The sequence below is a fragment of the Megalops cyprinoides genome, chromosome 23, assembly GCF_013368585.1.
Source record: "Megalops cyprinoides isolate fMegCyp1 chromosome 23, fMegCyp1.pri, whole genome shotgun sequence".
NCBI lineage: Eukaryota > Metazoa > Chordata > Actinopteri > Elopiformes > Megalopidae > Megalops > Megalops cyprinoides.
In genome coordinates this window covers 10,137,787-10,156,646 of record NC_050605.1, presented here as the reverse complement: position 1 = coordinate 10,156,646, position 18,860 = coordinate 10,137,787, and the positions used below count along the sequence as shown (strand labels likewise).

Below are 18,860 nucleotides of genomic sequence, written 5' to 3'. Positions count from 1 at the left end.
AAGATATTTAACAATACACCCTAATTCAGATGGACTTCATTCAAAGAACTTAGCTTTATACAATGCAATTACAGATAAAGTAAATATTTAAACATTAGTAAGAAGTTAATACATAAATATAAAATTCATAGTGAAACCCCAAAAGTACTGAAATCACAGAGTATCCAACCATCCCACGAGGGGCACCCACCACGTAACTACATGCAGAATATTAAGTCAATGAAACATTTATAGATGATCACAAAGAGCTGCATTCTTTTCATTTTGAAATTTGTAAAATTCTTAAAACAAGACCCTTGGGAATTAACCCACAGCCATGAGGATTTCAGGAGCATCAATCCTAAGCTTGCACAAATATTACACTCGCCCATTCACGCATGACAATTCACAGCTTCAGGATTGACACTTTTCCAGCGTCAAACACGTGAGCCCCTCTGGACTGTGACTTCAGCAGAGCACCCCTGGGATGCACTGTACTGGCCGCACCATGGTAACAACCACACACACACTTGCTGAGTTGAATGAAGCACTTCATGGAATACATTCTCCCAGAGAGGAATAAACACTGTTGTAATATGAATGCCCTGTTGAGTGAAAACATTGCCCACAGAAAACACAGGACATTTATTACAGACAACCACGCTTCAGCATGTGACCTCTCAGCTGAGCATGTTTGTAAATCAATGTCTCCAATGTCAATGTCACCATCATTTTATTTGATCACTTGTTTCCCAAAGCAATAAATCACTGCATTGTTTGTAAATCTGAGTCAAAATTATTTGTTGAGCTCGTTCATTACACTTTGAAGGATGAGCATTTACTTGCTAAGTTAAAAGGATACAGTCCAGTAAAAAAAAAAATGCACACATCACACACTAAGCAATACACACCACCTGAAGTTAACAACTACAGCTGAAGAAACACTGTTCATCTACAATAGCAGTGCCTCATGCCATCCATTGTCCTGGTTTATATGCTAGCTAAATGCAGTTGTTACCTGCAAAATATACTGCGTTACATGAGTTTCAAGGTTTTCCAACATTTCACCTAGAAAATCTGGGATCCCTGCTACTGATTCCTGTACTCATGGGTGAAGCATGGCGGGTGTATAAGGAAGATTAAGAGAATCCCTCGGCATTAAACAAACACTCTTTATTCAAATCACATATAAAAGCATTTATTTACATAAAGGTGCAAAAATACAGTACATTCTGTTTTGGATGATACAACTCGCTCTGCTTGTACCATTAAAAAAGAAGCACAAAAGTAAAGCTGCTCAGTTTCTTAAATGTCAGTGTAAATATTTCCCTTTGATTAATCCCTTATGAAAACCTAAGGTAAACATAGGGGTGTGGTAGTGGTAAAAAAAATACTTAAAAATACAGAAAGAGAGCTAGAAGACAACACTAATCCATCGCAGTACAATTCTTTTCATACAACCTCCTGAACATTTTTTTTTTGGTTTTAGTCATCCATACCCCGATCTGACCTGCATTTGCGCGTGAGACAGATTATGACATTACGCCGTGTGTCTTACAGAATGGAACCCCAAGCACAGCTCCCTGCAGCGGCACGTCTAACAGTCAACCTTGTTGAACAGCTCACTGTACTTGGGTGGCTGGGGATTCACGGTGAAGACTGCCGGTGCCACCACAGGTTGGTCTTTGATTTGGCAGAGCATAATCACAGCCATCAACGCCCCCAACAGCTGAAAAGACAAAAGATACAATTAAGAGCGAAACCCAGGTGTTTCTAGGGGTTGAATAAAATTCAGGTCTTGTGGACAATTACTTGCAAGCCAGTCTTGCAAGAGCTGACTGGGGACCCAAGTACAGACAGTAAATTTAATATTTATTTATTAACATTTACAAATGCCATATTTCATACCACAAACAAATTTCAGGCTCCAAATAAAGCTGTGCATATTCCATGACAAAGTAAACTTTAAGCACCCACTGTCCTCTGTGCAATAATCAAGCATACTTTAAGAGCCCCTTGCATAAAAATGAGCTAAAATGGGTCAGCAATTATGGATCAGCACTTACAATAATGTTGACCAGAGTTAAATCAGAGTATAGAAATGCTAAATCACCACAAACGTTTTCCCCCACATCTATTGTGTGAGCAAGCGAAAACAAAGGGGTACATACCGCCAGGACAGCAAGCCCGAAGAGTATTCCCAGTGTTATGTCCAACGCTTTCTCTGCGTACGTCATGAGTATGGGAAAGCAAGACTGAAAGGACAAACAGACCTCATAAATACTTAATTACAGTTAGAACACTGGCAGTGTTGACCACACACTGGTTGAGCTTCAGGCATCATAGAAGTTTTACCTGCTTGTACACCAGCTTCTCTGTGTCAAGAGTTCTGTCAGAGAAATGGCTCAACAGTAGCATCTGGGGGTGGGGGATAAAAATGTTGAAAGTAAATACTTTTGCACTGTTAATTGTCTCACACACACACACACACACACTCCACAGGAAAGGATCCTGTACATTTTAACTGAATTTTGGCAATGATGCCATTTTTGAAATTAGTCATGGTAGGTGGAAAATAGAGAACCATCCTAAAGGTTTTAACAAACCGCATAGCCAAAACCAGAACTGCACTCACTTTAGCAAGGGCAATACGCTGAAATAAGCTGTAATGTGTGCAGCTAAAAAGGCCTAGCAAAACAAAACTATGGGAAATAACTGCTTTGGGGCATATGAGGGAATTACAGCATTTCTGTTTTACAAGCCATGTCCCTTTCTCCTCACACCATCTCCAGCTCTCACTGCCTATTGGCTGGAGATCATCTCTCCTCCAACCACAACAATCAGACTGGCACAAAACATTAAAAGTACGAGCTGTGCCTGCTTTAAAACATGAAGTGAATCTAAGCAATCATATGGGGCATGGCTGACTTACCTGGTAGGAGCGTTCAGCTTTCTCACACTTATCGGCTGACTGATCAGGTGAACACAGGCAAGACTGTGGGATGTGGCTCCTCCAATCTCTGTAGCCATCAAAGAGTCCACAGCATTTAAACTGTTAAAAAAAAAAAACAATGAGAACCTCGAGAACCTCCCCACAGAGCACTACAGAAGATTTACTGAGACTTTATCAAAGATGCAGTAGAAGCATGTGTAGTCATTACAAGAGAATGAACTGGTGTTGATTAATTTATGTGAGAATGGGTTCATCAATTTTACATTGAGAACCTTATGTCCCCAACTTTGTTTCTTCAGCAGACCACTTGCAACTTATCGGAGACTGATACTTAGCATTTGCATGTATCTCGTTATTTGGAAACATTCTTTTTTGAAACTATTTAATATTGTGCTAAGCGGTTATGGTAATTTTCTTTCAATGTTTTAATAATCACACAGCCTATCCACAGACCGCTTGACCAGACCTCATGGACAGATGATGGTTAGTTGATCAATTTTGAGAGCCATGCGTAGATACTAGTGTGCGTTTTCAAAGTGGTGGAGGTAGTGAGAGGTGGGTGGAGATGAGGGCGTCTGGGAGGCACCTGGGCCTGAAGCGTTTCGGCAGCTTGCTGTATTTGTGGATCAGCTTCATCCAAAGGCACCGCAGAGCGGAACTGCTCCTCAATCACTGAATAGACCTTAAGAGGTGAAATATTGGTTACATGGACATGATGCCAGATAAACCATAACTCAATGTACCAACATATAATGGTAAGTGTGGTGATTAATAATGATCATAATGAATGCAAAAATTACCGCTGGACGTGCAACGCCAATGGGAACTGCGATCCGCAGTAGGGCAATGCCTCCCATAATCATCACTACTACAAACTAGAGAGAAGTACAGGTTAGAACCCCATCTTGTCATTTACTTTCACATGTACACTCCTTGAAGACTTCATATTCAGCTCTCACACACTGAATCAACAAGGTTGTTTTTTGAAACATGGCAAGAGTTTACATTTCTATTATTTACTCATGCCATTAATAATAATAAAAAATCACTTAGAATGCTTACCACAATCAGTGCCCATTTCTTTTCCTTGTATGCACCATATGCTCCAACAAATGATATGGCCATGGTGGCTCCTCCGATGATGTATAGAAAAATTAACCCTACCATCTTGTTTTCAACCTGAAAAGCCACAGACAGGTAGCATCAGATATTTCTTACAGATCAGAGATTGCATGTATTGAGTGTTCGTACTTTGTTTATAGTTTGCAAGTTTTGGCCAGCGATGCTAACGTCTCACAAATATGAGCTATAAACCATGGGTGGCATGAAATCCTGTCCTTATAAAATGTTTTCCTGTTTCACCTGTGAAGAATTTCTCCCACTTCTTTTTACAAACAAATTCATTTGATCTAATATTTCCTTAACCCTGGCCTTCACTGGCCAAATCATAAGATGTGGATGGAATCCTGTCCAATATACTTCACTATTATTGATGCTATTGCTATGCCTTTTCTGAGCCTTACCTGCTCATGGTGGAGAGCATGTGCCAATATCCCAAACACCAAGAGAACTCCCCCTAAAATCTGAACACAAACAACACATACTGAATCAGTTTGACAGGAAAGAGAACACTGCACAACATACCAAGAGGATGGGAGATGGAGTGCTGGGTTACAAGAAGAGAAGTGCATACGCACTGAACATGGACTTCACCTTCTCTCCAAAGCCTTGAGGAACATGAAGCAAGCATAGCCACACCTCAGTCCAAGAGAGCAATTAAAGCTGAAGGGATCAATCAAGAGCAAACAAATACTCCTTTCTAGTTTGGGACACTGTGGATCACATTTCTCAACTCAGTTTTGAGAGGAAACTGCCCCGAGTCTGCAAGCACTCAACGGTGAAAGAGAAAGTAAAAAAGAGATAGCTAGGTTTCAGTATGGCATTGGCTGAAGATAAATATAGTGCCTGGTCTTTCAACTGCTTGCAAATAGTTCATGTGTGCCAATTTTGTGTCAGCGAGGACAGAAACATCATCAACAAACAGCTGCAGGCTGTGGTGTACAATAACCGGTTTGCGCAGAGGCGCAGTGATGTTCAGAATTAACTATCTTGAGTTAAGAACCGTTTGTGTGTGTTTGCACAAACGTAAAACAAACATCAACGTACGCCATCTGGCGGAGACGATGGTTTGGGAAGTGGAATTGGGACATCCTCAAACATGCAATTCACCACCATTTTGAAAAGATGATTAGAGGAAGTGGGCAAGATGTCGTTTAGAAAATAGGCGTATACCTATGCGTTTACCTTCGATATGCCAAGGTTCTCCAAAGTCATTGAAATGTAGCATTCAAGTTAAATGTTCTTCTAGCTTTAACAACAGATCACATGTTACACACTAAAAGTAGTCTACGTAGCTTTTGCTCAATATTTTCAATCAGCAAGCGCACGATGCAATTCTGGTTCTTTTAAACGCAGTTAAAGGTAAGATTGTTTTTGATTTCTTTCTTTTTTTTCCCCGGACTGCTGGATATTCGGGGAATTCATGCTGCGTCTTTCATACACAGAGAGTTAGGAAAGAAATCTGTATTCTTCTCGCATTACAAGCGAACCCTCCCTACTGCAGTTCCACACCGCATACACTACCCATATCAGAAATCCAACCTTTCAACATAAGGTCAAGTTAGAAAATACGTGCACAAAATTAAAAATTACACCAACAACACCAGTTTTCAAAACCCTTCAGATACGCATACACTATGCACACTTTATCATATATGTATCAGTAACGAAAACGGCCACCGTAGAAAACAACACTACTATTGAATAACTACTACTAACGAAAACTCCCATGTGTTATCCGATCAGTGCTTAGCCTATAGACTAATTTAGGACTGTTTCGCTGCTTATAAATTCCCGTAATAATTAAAGGCGTTAACCTTAAAACAAGAAACAGATTGCCTTCCTTCTTCAACTTGGTTAGGCTTCTTGCAATAACAGTTTCTTACCCCAAACAAGAAGTTGAAGAAGATGAACACCCGTTTCAAACAGCTGTTTACTTTTCCCATTTTGAAGTTTGTCGTGTCCACAGACCCAGTCGACTAACCCAGAATATCAAAACAGTCTTGTAGAGATTTAGTTATGTATTGTCGATGTAATCGTGTCTTTTCCGCTGGGCGGTGCTTCCCGTAATGTGTTACGCAAGGATTTTCCCCGTTGTTGCGTCAATCTGAGAAATAAACTTTTTCAGGATGGAACCTACAGGACTATGAATTTAACCGTCAACTTGAAAAACGATTTGATATAGGTGCATAAACTGCAAACATGAAACTGCATTCTCAATCCCCACAATATGTGCACTTATTCCATGGACAAAATTTGTGTGTATTTCAAAGCTGACAAATACTAAAGAATATTAATATAAGTACAAAATACATCATGTACATGATAAATCTTGTACTGCTTAATGAAGTATGAAGTCATAAAACTTATTTCAAACATGTAAAATAATCAATGAAACCTTTAAGCATTGCCAATGATTTGGTTTTGTATACTAGTAACCTTGAGTTTAACCTTGTATACTAGTAACCTTGAGTTTAATTCATACAAAAGTGTGATTTTTGACAATATGCCTTGAAATACCCAAAATATGTCAACTGAGAGAATTTATTTAACCCTCCTGTTATGTTTGGGGTCAATTTGACCCCATTCAATGTTTAACGTCTCTAAATAAATGCTCAACATCATTTTTTTTGCTTCATATTTAATGACTTTTCCTAATTTAATAGGGACAACTGGGTAAACACAAAATTAACATGATGATATGTTTTTAATGCCCTGTACTCATGTTGTACGCATTGGTGTTGTTTGGGGTCAATTTGACCCCAGGCTGTTTTAGCTGTATAAAACATATAAGAAATATCAACATTTTACACACATTTGTTTTACTTGTTTTGGATGATATTGAGGACACTGCAACATGCAATTTTATAATATAATTTTATAATATAATATAAGACTTCCCTCTGTTTTAGGGCCATAACCTAAAACAGAGGTTATATAATGCCTCTTTATATACAATCATAATAATAATAATATATAATCATAATAATGCCTGTAGTAGTGTGAGAACCATGGACAGTTCACATGACATGGGGGAGGGGAAAACATAATTTCCATGAGAATTTTGATATTTCCCATGCTGTGAGGGAGGGGAACTATGGTTCCCACACCTGTGTCTGCGCATGACAGTAGAGGAGGAGCAAACATATAAAAGCTTGCACAGCATCCTTCAAAACCATTCCTCTTGGTGCTCTGTGTGCTCTCTCTTTATGCTCTCTCTCTCTATTGAAAATGAACTCTAAGCAAAAGTTTTCTGCCAATGAGGTTTTGTCACAGCTGTTTGCCAGTGAGAGAGACATAGAGGAGACTGTATATGAGACAGAGGATAACATTGAGGAGGACCCTGATTATGAGGCATCCTCCTCTGATGAGAATGAGACTCTAAGTGTTGACCCACCTGTTTCTCAACCACCAGAAGGCATGTTACCTTCAAAAAATGGAAAGTTATTATGGTCCCTTTCCCCACTTGAATGACAGGGTAGACTTAGTGCTGCTAATGTCATCAGGATGGTTTCAGGCCCTACCAGATACGCTGTCAGCCATGCCCAAGAAATAAAACTAGCATTTGAGCTCTTGATAATCAATTGAAAAGGATATACTGGAGATGACAAACTTGGAGGGGAGGCGTGTGTATAGGGGCAGTTGGAAACACTTGGATGTGACCCACTTGCAAGCCTATATTGGGTTGCTCATTTTGGCAGGAGTTTACAAGTCAAAAGGCGAAGCAACAGCAAGCCTTTGGAATGCTGACACTGGAAGGGCAATATCTCCAGCAACTATGTCTCTACAGAAATTTCATCTTTTCTCCCGTGTCATACGCTTTGATGACAGAGAAACAAGGCAGGGCCAATGAGAGCGTGACAAACTCGCAGCAATATGGGATGTATGGGACAAGTGGGTTCAGCGATTACCTCTTCTTTACAATCCAGGCCCCCACATGACTGTGGATGAATGTCTGAATGCATTTCGTAATAACATAGCATATAACATATCTGTACTTAGAAATAATATAAAGGCCTTAACATACCAAAAAGATCTTTCTGTTCAATTTTAGGTTAATCAGTGAGATTTTATGGTGATTGTCATGTTTTTCCATAGTTGCATAAAAGGTATTCTACATGTATAGGGGTGGGGGGGTGGGGGGTGGGGGGTTATTTAAAGCCTATTTACGTAGTCAACAAAGAAACATAAAGTACCTGGCACATAAATTTGGGTAGCAATTTTAATTTCCACCATTTTCTGGAGGTTTGAATTGCTGGGGTCAAATTGACCCCAAACATAACGGATGTTAGTAAATTTGAACATAACAGGAGGGTTAAAAGCAACACAATGTGTTTGCTTGTTTTCTACCCTCTGAAAGGCCTGGGAAATTGTTGCGAATGAATATAGGTAAGACAGTCCTGAGGCGAACATTCACATGTGCCACATAGAGAATTATTTTCAGTGCATATTTTCACTGGAAGACTACTGAGAAACTGTGTAAAATGTTCAGCGAGCCTTGGAAGGATGAAAGGGTGGAACTGAGGGGCTACATTTAAGAAACCGTTATCTGATATACACGTATGTACCCATATATTCATATATGTATTCCATAAATGGCATACATTCTCTCTGTTATGCTGCTCATTGCATCTATTCTTTGTCACTTAATGGTTGCATCTTTTTCTCTGCTTCCCTGAGCAAAGCTTGAAGGGGCCTTTCAAGTGTGCTGGTTTGGAGAGCTGAGAAATGTCTTGGAGGGAGCAGGATGAGAGGGTGAAGGAAAACGCTGGATTTGTGAGGAGACGTTGACAATTAACGAGAGTTACTGAGGTCATCAGAGGGAGAGAGGAGCTCAGTGGTTCAGTGTGCCCCCTTCAGGGGCTCAGTCTGACCACATGGCTCTCGTGTTTTCATGTGTTCATGTGTGCACTTCTTCAACTCTTGTACAAACACCTATGCATATTATTCCATATATTGCACATTTAACACAGTGCAGCTTCAGGTAACCAGTAGAAATGGCACAAATCGTGCTGCAGCAAAAGCTAGCCAAAGATTGTTAAGGGGAAGAGTGGACCTTTTCCCAAGGAGACCTGCATAAACTCTGTTTTTCTCCAGGATCCCTCTGAGGTGCTTTCAGAGTGGCCTTCCAGCTTTGTGTATTTGAATAGACAGTCTTTGTTTCAAACTGAACCTCAGCCTCATGTACCTGAGTGTGTCTCAGTTACTTAAAGAGAAAAAAATTTTTTTTACGCTTTTACCTCCTGCCACCTATTGTGAAATATAGCCTAATGGTGGTTACCAGAAGAAAAGCAGTTACTTTTGACATTTATTTATATGTCATTTGTAATGATTGCTCATGGTGAGGTAGTGATTTACACAAGAAGCTCCTGTAGCAGTCTAATGGGTTGACTACAGTGAATTGTGGTGGTATCAGTCTTGTATTTAAAAATTAATGAAAAGATTTTCCAGATTCTGATGGGTGTCTAGCTGGCTACGGATGGAGACTCTTAGGTCTTCTGAGTGCACGTGATCAGACAGCAGATTGGTCCACAGGGTTTTGTGAGTTTGTGTCTATCTGGCTAATTGATCGTGAATTTTTGCCATTGTCATTGAGATGAAAATAACTAATGCTAATAACTAATAACACGCTCCAATAATGGAGCGTGATGGAGGTAAGTGCACAATGTCCACAAAGTCAGTGAGGGGGAGCTGTCCTGGGTTTTTTCTACTGTAAATTCCCAAGTGTCATGGTGGAGGCCATGTCCATAAGGCACAGAGATCACCATAAATGGATAGGTCAGAATAATATGCGCATTTGTCAGTCTGAGAAGTCTATTTGAAATAGCCTACACATGTAATGAATGCTGAATATAATTTCGTAGTGGACTTACTGTATTTTTGTATTGGTGAACAGATATCGCAAATACATTTCAAGGTTCAACTGCTCTGCTGTTTGGAGGTCTATTTCCTGTTTCCCTAAATAGAGTTGGCCTTGTTTTGTACATATTTTTTGCCCCAAATTTACATAAATGTGTCCTTAAAATATTCAGGATATAATTCCGCCCCTTCCGCACTCAGCCCCCACCTCTCTTCCCACCCACCTATTATTAGGTGTTACCATACTATTTCCTAACAGTGCTGCCAGGGCCTCTGATTTAATCTGTTCTGCATGTCTAAGCAGAGGAACAAAAGTTCCCTCCTGGAAAGACATCGAAGTGGTTGTTTTTTAGTGCAACAAGCTCAAGCATGTCTAGGGAAAGTTATATGCAGTTACAACTATACATACTCCCTCAATGAATCCTGCTCCATTGGCCAGCTTTTGCATTTTCCCCCATCACAATCAAGAACACAGGCTTATTGCATATGCAGAATCCAAACAAAACACATGTGTAAGGATTTGTACTTTATGAATATTGTAGAGAACTGCACCTATTGAATGATGATGACTAAGCAGCTGCAAAGACTTTCCTTGCGTACTGTATGAGCACAGAGGCACCTATCCAGACCAACCACAGTGTACTTTGTCCATAATTTATGCCTCTTTAAGCAAATATCAACAACTGGTGGCCCCGTGATTTTCAACAAGTGTAGACAAAGAGGTAAAAGTTGCTTCAGTTCATTGCTCAACCTTAAGGATGACCTTGCAGTTAGACTGAATTCTTCCCAATGTCTCAAACACAAAGTTAAATCTGACTGCAATGCAGTTTGTCAGCAACTGTGAGCAACGGTGTTCTGTATTTCGCTAGTTTGTCATACATAACATTTTTTGTCAGTGCCTGATGACATTGTGTCAATCTACCACACAAATTTCAAGAGTTATTGGTCCAGATGTTGAGCACCGAGCCATTTCCTTCTCAAAGCTATTTTTTCTCATCAGTAAATAAATTATGTTTAACAAAAACGCATCTCTTCTTTTCAAATTTTTTGTGATATGTTTTAAATGCGGCAGGCTTCAATAGAAAACAAAGCAACCATTGCCAGCCTACATCCAGCTGGCAGAGCTCAGCTCAACAAAGCACAGTAAAAAAGGGGGAAAAGTGGCAAGGAATACATACCGCCATTATAGCGAATCCAAAACAGATTCCCAGCATTATATTTGATGCTTTTCGCATGGTATTGGTAACAAAGGGTGCGCAGGGCTGAGAGAAATGAACATGTTATCACATCATCCTGAGAAACAGAGCCATTGAGCAGTAAATTGACTGAACTCACACCCTCAAACACACACCCTCAATAAACGCTACTGTAACTATATTGCTTAATTACAGGTCGGACATTACTACTTTATTCATTATCTGTAAACAGCTAAATTTCCTTGAGCTTCATTTTTAATGTGAAATGACTTTATCTTTCCTTAAATCCCAAGATTTGTATCCTTCCTATCAGATTTTGTTCAGCTTGTATTTCAACTTTAATATATGTGATATGTTCTTGATCCATTATTTTAATTTTATTCTTGACCTTGTTTGACATTGAATCATAACTGCATGGTTAAGGACATCTGCTGCATAGCAATATTGCAACCACTGCTGCTAATCCATAAAATAATAAAGACATTTGGTGATAAGCATTTTTGCATTTGCTTCATCTTCTGTGGCTTTGTGATGTAAAATACAATAGAAGCCACTAATCACTGATTGGAATGAATCGTTGATTGACACCTCAGCACCAGGAAATGGCTGTTGGAGTGACCTGAGTACTTGCATACTGTTCGATGCTTCCTCAAGTGTTTTAACGAATCAAAACACAATTTTTAAAGTTGCCTTATTAGCACCATGACAACCATAGCAATGATTTTGTAAACTGCACATATGAAGCTCCATCTCTAAAGTACTGTGACACATCTTTGTTTAAGAGCACTATATTAAATGGTGCTCAGATAAAAACTAAGTAGTGATCGTGTAGTTGTTAAGATGTTCAGTTATTAAGATATTTAACAATACACCCTAATTCAGATGGACTTCATTCAAAGAACTTAGCTTTATACAATGCAATTACAGATAAAGTAAATATTTAAACATTAGTAAGAAGTTAATACATAAATATAAAATTCATAGTGAAACCCCAAAAGTACTGAAATCACAGAGTTTCCAACCATCCCACGAGGGGCACCCACCACGTAACTACATGCAGAATATTAAGTCAATGAAACATTTACAGATGATCACAAAGAGCTGCATTCTTTTCATTTTGAAATTTGTAAAATTCTTAAAACAAGACCCTTGAGAATTAACCCATAGCCATGAGGATTTCAGGAGCATTAAGCCTAAGCTTGCACAAATATTACACTCGCCCATTCACGCATGACAATTCACAGCTTCAGGAGTGAGACTTTTCCAGCGTCAAACACGTGAGCCCCTCTGGACTGTGACTTCAGCAGAGCACCCCTGGGATGCACTGTACTGGCATGCCGCACCATGGTAACAACCACACACACACTTGCTGAGTTGAATGAAGCACTTCATGGAATACATTCTCCCAGAGAGGAATAAACACTGTTGTAATATGAATGCCCTGTTGAGTGAAAACATTGCCCACAGAAAACAGGACATTTATTTATTTATTTATTACAGACAACCACTCTTCAGCATGTGACCTCTCAGTTGAGCACGTTTGTAAATCTGAGCCAAAATTATTTGTTGAGCTCGTTCATTACATTTTGAAGGATGAGCATTTACTTGCTAAGTTAAAAGTCCAGTTAAAAGTCCAGTTAAAAAAATGCACACATCACACACTAAGCATAGTTACCAACTAGGCAGTGGCAGTGTAGCATAGTGGTTAAGGAGCAGGACTCGTAACCGAAAGGTTGCCGGTTCAATCCCCCTCGAAACACTGCTGCTGTACCCTTGGGCAAGGTACTTAACCCACAGTTGCCTCAGTAAATATCCAGCTGTATAAATGGATAACATTGTAAAGAACTGTAACCTATGTAAGGTAACTGTATGCTTTGGATAAAAGTGTCTGCCAAATGAATAAAAGTAAATGTAAATGTAAACTACAGCTGAAGAAACACTGTTTCACCTAGGAAAACTGGGATCCCTGCTACTGATCCCTGAATACTCATGGGTGAAGCAAGGCGGGTGTATAAAGAAGGAAGATTAAGAGAATCCCTCGGCATTAAACAAACACTCTTTATTCAAATCACATACAAATGCATTTATTTACATAAAGGTGCAAAAAAATACAGTACATTCTGTTTTGGATGATACAGCTCGCTCTGCTTGTACCATTAAAAAAGAAGCACAAAAGTAAAGCTGCTCAGTTTTTTAAATTTCAGTGTAAATATTTCCCTTTGATTAATCCCTTATGAAAACCTAAGGTAAACATAGGGGTGTGATAGTGGCAAAAGAAAATCGCAGTACAATTCTTCTCATACAACCTCCTGAACATTTTTATTTATTTTTTTGGTTTTAGTCATCCATACCCCAATCTGACCTGCATTTGCGCGCGAGACAGATTATGACATTACACCGTGTATCTTACAGAATGGAACCCCAAGCACGGCTTCCTGCAGCGGCACGTCTAACAGTTATCGTTGTTGAACAGCTCACTGTACTTGGGTGGCTGGGGATTCACGGTGAAGACTGCCGGTGCCGCCACAGGTTGGTCTTTGATTTGGCAGAGCATAATCACAGCCATCAACGCCCCCAACAGCTGAAAAGACAAAAGATACAATTAAGAGCGAGGGGTTGAATAAAATTCAGGTCTTGTGGACAATTATTTGCAAATCAGTCTTGCAAGAGCTGACTGGGGACCCAAGTACAGACAGCAAATTTAATATTTCTTGGGGACCATTTACAAATGCCATATTTCATACCACAAACAAATTTCAGGCTCCAAATACAGCTGTGCATATTCCATGACAAAGTAAACTTTAAGCATCCACTGTCACCTGTGCAATAATCAAGCATACTGTAAGAGCCCCTTGCATAAAAATGAGCTAAAATGGGTCAGCAATTATGGATCAGCACTTACAATAATGTTGACCAGAGTTAAATCAGAGTATAGAAATGCTAAATCACCACAAACGTTTTCCCCCACATCTATTGTGTGAGCAAGCGTAGAGAGAAAACAAAGGGGTACATACCGCCAGGACAGCAAGCCCGAAGAGTATTCCCAGTGTTATGTCCAACGCTTTCTCTGCGTACGTCATAAGTATGGGAAAGCAAGACTGAAAGGACAAACAGACCTCATAAATACCAGAGGTGGGAAAACCCCGGCTTCAGAAAGTAAAAGTCCTACCATATATTTCTTCTAGCCATTCACTAAACAGGGTGACTTCACTAATTAGCTCCTCTACCTCGCTGAAGAGTTGTGCTAATTAAATTCAACTGATGTAGTGCATGCGTGGAACAAACACGTGGCAGGACTTTTACTTTCTGAAGCTGGGGTTTTCCACCTCTGATAAATACTTAATTACAGTTAGAACACTGGTAGTGTTGACCACACACTGGTTGAACTTCAAGTGTCATTCATATCTGGTGAGGAAAATGCAAGGTGATGGAAATTGAAGAAACATGGTTTTACCTGTTTGTACACCAGCTTCTCTGTGTCACGAAGTCTGTCAGAGAAACGGCTAAAGTCTAGCATCTGGGGGTGGTGTATAAAAATGTTGAAAGTAAATACTTTTGCACTGTTCACTGTCACACACACACACACACACACACACTCCACAGGTAAGGATACAGTACACTTTAATGTAAAAACAAAATGCCATTTTTGAAATTAGTCATGGTAGGTGGAAAATAAAGAACCATCCGAAAGGTTTTAACAAACTGCATAGCCAAAACCAGAACTGCGCTCACTTTGGCAAGGGCAATACGCTGAAATAAGTTGTAATGTGTGCAGCAAAAAAAGCCTCGCAAAACAAAACTATGGGAAATAACTGCTTTGGGGCATATGGGGGAATTTCAGCATTTCTGTTTTGCAAGCTATGTCCCTTTCTCCTCACCCCATCTCCAGCTCTCACTGCCTTTTGGCTGGAGATCATCTCTCCTCCAACCACAACAATCAGACTGGCACAAAACATAAAAAGTACGAGCTGTGCCCGCTTTAAAACGTGAATCTAAGCGATCATATGGGGCATGGCTGACTTACCCGGTAGGAGCGTTCAGCTTTCTCACACTTATCGGCTGACTGATCAGGTGAACACAGGCAAGACTGTGGGATGTGGCTCCTCCAATCTCTGTAGCCATCAAAGAGTCCACAGCATTTAAACTGTTAAAAAAACAATGAGAACCTCGAGAACCTCTCCACAGAGCACTACAGAAGATTTACTGCGACTTTACCAAAGATGCAGTAGAAACATGTGTAGTCATTACAAGAGGATGAACTGGTGTTGATTAATTTATGTGAGAATGGGTTCATCAATTTTACATTGAGAGAAAACCTCATGTCCCCAACTTTGTTTCTTCAGCAGACCACTTGTAAATTATGGGAGACTGATACTTAGCATTTGCATACATCTCATTATTTGGAAAAATGCTCTTTTGAAACTATTTAATATTGTGCTAAGCGGTTATGGTCATTTTCTTTCAATGTTTTAATGATGACGCAGCGTATCCACAGACCGCTTGACCAGACCTCATGGACAGATGATGGTTAGTTGATCAATTTTGAGAGCCATGCGTAGATACTAGTGTGCGTTTTCAAAGTGGTGGAGGTAGTGAGAGGTGGGTGGAGATGAGGGCGTCTGGGAGGCACCTGGGCCTGAAGCGTTTCGGCAGCTTGCTGTATTTGTGGATCAGCTTCATCCAAAGGCACCACAGAGCGGAACTGCTCCTCGATCACTGAATAGACCTTAAGAGGTGAAATATTGGTTACATGGACATGATGCCAGATAGACCATAATTCAAGTGGTAAGGGGGGTTATTAATAATGAATTTAAAAAATTACCGTTGGACGTGAAATCACAAGGGGGACTGCGATCCACAGAAGGGCAATGCCTCCCAGACTCATCACTGTTACAAACTAGAGAGAAGTACAGGTTAGAACCCCATCTTGTCATTTACTTTCACATGTACACTCCTTGAAGACTTCATATTCAGCTCTCACACTGATCAACGGGGTTGCTTTCTGAAACATGGCAAGAGTTTACATTTCTATTATTTACTCATGCCATTAATAATAATAAAAAATCACTTAGAATGCTTACCACAATCAGTGCCCATTTCTTTTCCTTGTATGCACCATATGCGCCAACAAATGATATGGCCATGGTGGCTCCTCCGATGATGTATAGAAAAAATATCCCTATCATCTTGTTTTCAATCTGAAAAGCCACAGACAGGTAGCATCAGATATTTCTTACAGATCAGAGATTGCATATATTGAGTGTTGGTACTTTGTTTATAGTTTGTAAGTTTTGGCCAGTGGTGCTAACGTCTCACAAATATGAGCTATAAACCATGGGTGGCATGAAATCCTGTCCTTACAAAATGTTTTCCTTTGTTTCATCCAGGGGTGGCCAACCCTCTCCTGGTGAGCCACATGTCCTGCATGTTTTAGATCTCTCCCTGCTCCAACACAGCTGATTCAAATGATCAACTCGTTATGAACTTCTGAAGCTGCTGAATAACAAACTAATAATTTGAATCAGCTGTGTTGGAGCAGGGAGAGATCTGAAACATGGAGGACATGTGGCTCTCCAGGAGAGGGTTGGCCACCCCTGGTTTCATTTATGAAGAATTTCTCCCAATTCTTTTTACAGATAAATTCATTTGATCTAATTTCTCCTTAACCTTGGTTACTCACTGGCTAAATCACAAGATGCGGATGGAATCCTGTCCAATATACTTCACTGTTACTGATGCTATTGCTATGCCTTTTCTGAGCCTTACCTGCTCATGGTGGAGAGCATGTGCCAATATCCCAAACACCAAGAGAACTCCCCCTAAAATCTGAACACAAACAACACATACTGAGTCAGTTTGACAGGAAAGAGAACACTGCACAACATACCAAGAGGATGGGAGATGGAGTGCTGGGTTACAAGAAGAGAAGTGCATACGCACTGAACATGGACTTCACCTTCTCACCAAAGCCTTGAGGAACATGAAGCAAGCATAGCCACACCTCAGTCCAAGAGAGCAATTAAAGCTGAAGGGATCAATTGAGAGCAAACAAATATTTCTTTCTAGTCTGGGACACTGGATCACGTTTCTCAACTCAGTTTTGAGAGGAAGTTGGTTAGGGCAAGTGAGCAAATAACAAATATAGTTTGGGACCACCATCTTCAGTCACAGTACCTTACACCAATATCCTCCTGAGTCTGCAAGCACTCAAGGGTGAAAGAGAAAGTAAAAAAGAGCTAGGTTTCAGTATGACATTGGCTGAAGACCAATATATTGCCTGATCTTTCAACTGCTTGCAAATAGTTAATGCGTGCCAATTTCGTGTCAGCGAGGACAGAAGCATCATTGTACAAACTGAAACAGCTGCAGGCTTGATCTGCATGCGGTAGTACAATAACCGGTTTGCCCAGAGGAGCAGTGATGTTCAGAATTAACTACTGTATTTTGTGTTAAGACCCTGCACAAAAGCAAAACAAGCGTCAACGTACGCCATCTGGCGGAAACGATGGTTTGGGAAGTGGAATTGGGACATCCTCAAACATGCAATTCACCACCATTTTGAATAGATGATTAGAGGAAGTGGGCAAGATGTCGTTTAGAAAATAGGCGTATACCTATTCATACGTTTACTTTCGATATGCCAAGGTTCTCCAAAGTCATTGAAATGTAACATTCAAGTTATATGTTCTTCTAGCTTTAACAACAGATCCCATGTTACACACTAAAAGTAGTCTACGTAACTTTTGCGCAATATTTTCAATCAGCAAGAGCACGATGCAATTCTGGCTCTTTTAAACGCAGTTAAAGGTAAGACTTTTTGATTTCTTTCTTTTTTTCCCCGGACTGCTGGATATTCGGGGAATTCATGCTGCGTCTTTCATACAGAGAGAGTTAGGAAAGAAATCCGTAGTCTTCTCGCATTAGAAGCGAACCCTCCCTACTGCAGTTCCACACCACATACACTACCCCTATCAGAAATCCAACCTTTCAACATTAGGTCAAGTTAGAAAATACGTGCATAAAATTACTAATTACACCAACAACACCAGTTTTCCCTATCAAAAACCCTTCAGATACGCATACACTATGCAGCGGTCGTATTACTGGCACACTTTATCGTATGTATCAGTAAAGAAAACGGCCACCGTAGAAAACCAAACTACTATTGAATAACTACTACTAACGAAAATGCTCATCTGTTATCAGATCAGCCTATACACTAATTCAGGACTGTTACGATGCTTATTTCCGTTATAATTTAAGGCGTCAACCTTAATTAAAACAATACGTAGATTGCCTGGTTAGGCTTCTTGCAATAACAGTTTCTTACCCCAAATAAGAAGTTGAAGAAGATGAACACCCGTTTTAAACAGCTGTTTACTTTTCCCATTTTGAAGTTTGTCGTGTCCACAGACCCAACCGACTAACCCAGAATATCAAAACAGTCTTGTAGAGATGATACGTACATACTGGGCGGTGCTTCCCGTAATGTGTTACGCAAGGATTTTCCTCGTTGTTGCGTCAATCTGAGAAATAAACTTTTTCAGGATGGAACCTACAGGACTATGAGTTTTACCGTCAACTTGAAAAATGACGGGTTTGGTATAGGTACATAAATTGTCATTGAATGAGTAAATGTCACTATCCCTTTCATGCCCTTTGAAAATGGTGAAACAGAAACCTAAGTCAGTCTAGGAACTGCAAACATGAAACTGCGTTCTCAATTCCCACAATATGTTGTGCACTTATTCCAT

General features: G+C 40.0%; 1 protein-coding gene across 1 annotated transcript; it reads right to left on the bottom strand.

Moving 5' to 3' along the window:
- Positions 1 to 622: 622 nt before the first annotated feature.
- Positions 623 to 18,576, bottom strand: LOC118770680. The gene is made up of 19 exons (XM_036518439.1): positions 18,437 to 18,576; positions 16,873 to 16,932; positions 16,188 to 16,304; positions 15,929 to 16,003; positions 15,737 to 15,832; positions 15,131 to 15,250; positions 14,561 to 14,623; positions 14,121 to 14,204; positions 13,561 to 13,687; positions 13,458 to 13,468; positions 5,938 to 6,030; positions 4,456 to 4,515; positions 3,995 to 4,111; positions 3,733 to 3,807; positions 3,519 to 3,614; positions 2,912 to 3,031; positions 2,335 to 2,397; positions 2,151 to 2,234; positions 623 to 1,708 (listed from the first exon to the last, which is right to left on the bottom strand). The coding sequence occupies exons 1-19, from the start codon at positions 18,494 to 18,496 to the stop codon at positions 1,577 to 1,579; spliced, it is 1,653 nt and encodes a 550-aa protein (XP_036374332.1). The 5' UTR covers positions 18,497 to 18,576; the 3' UTR covers positions 623 to 1,576.
- Between the last annotated feature and the right edge of the window lie 284 nt (positions 18,577 to 18,860).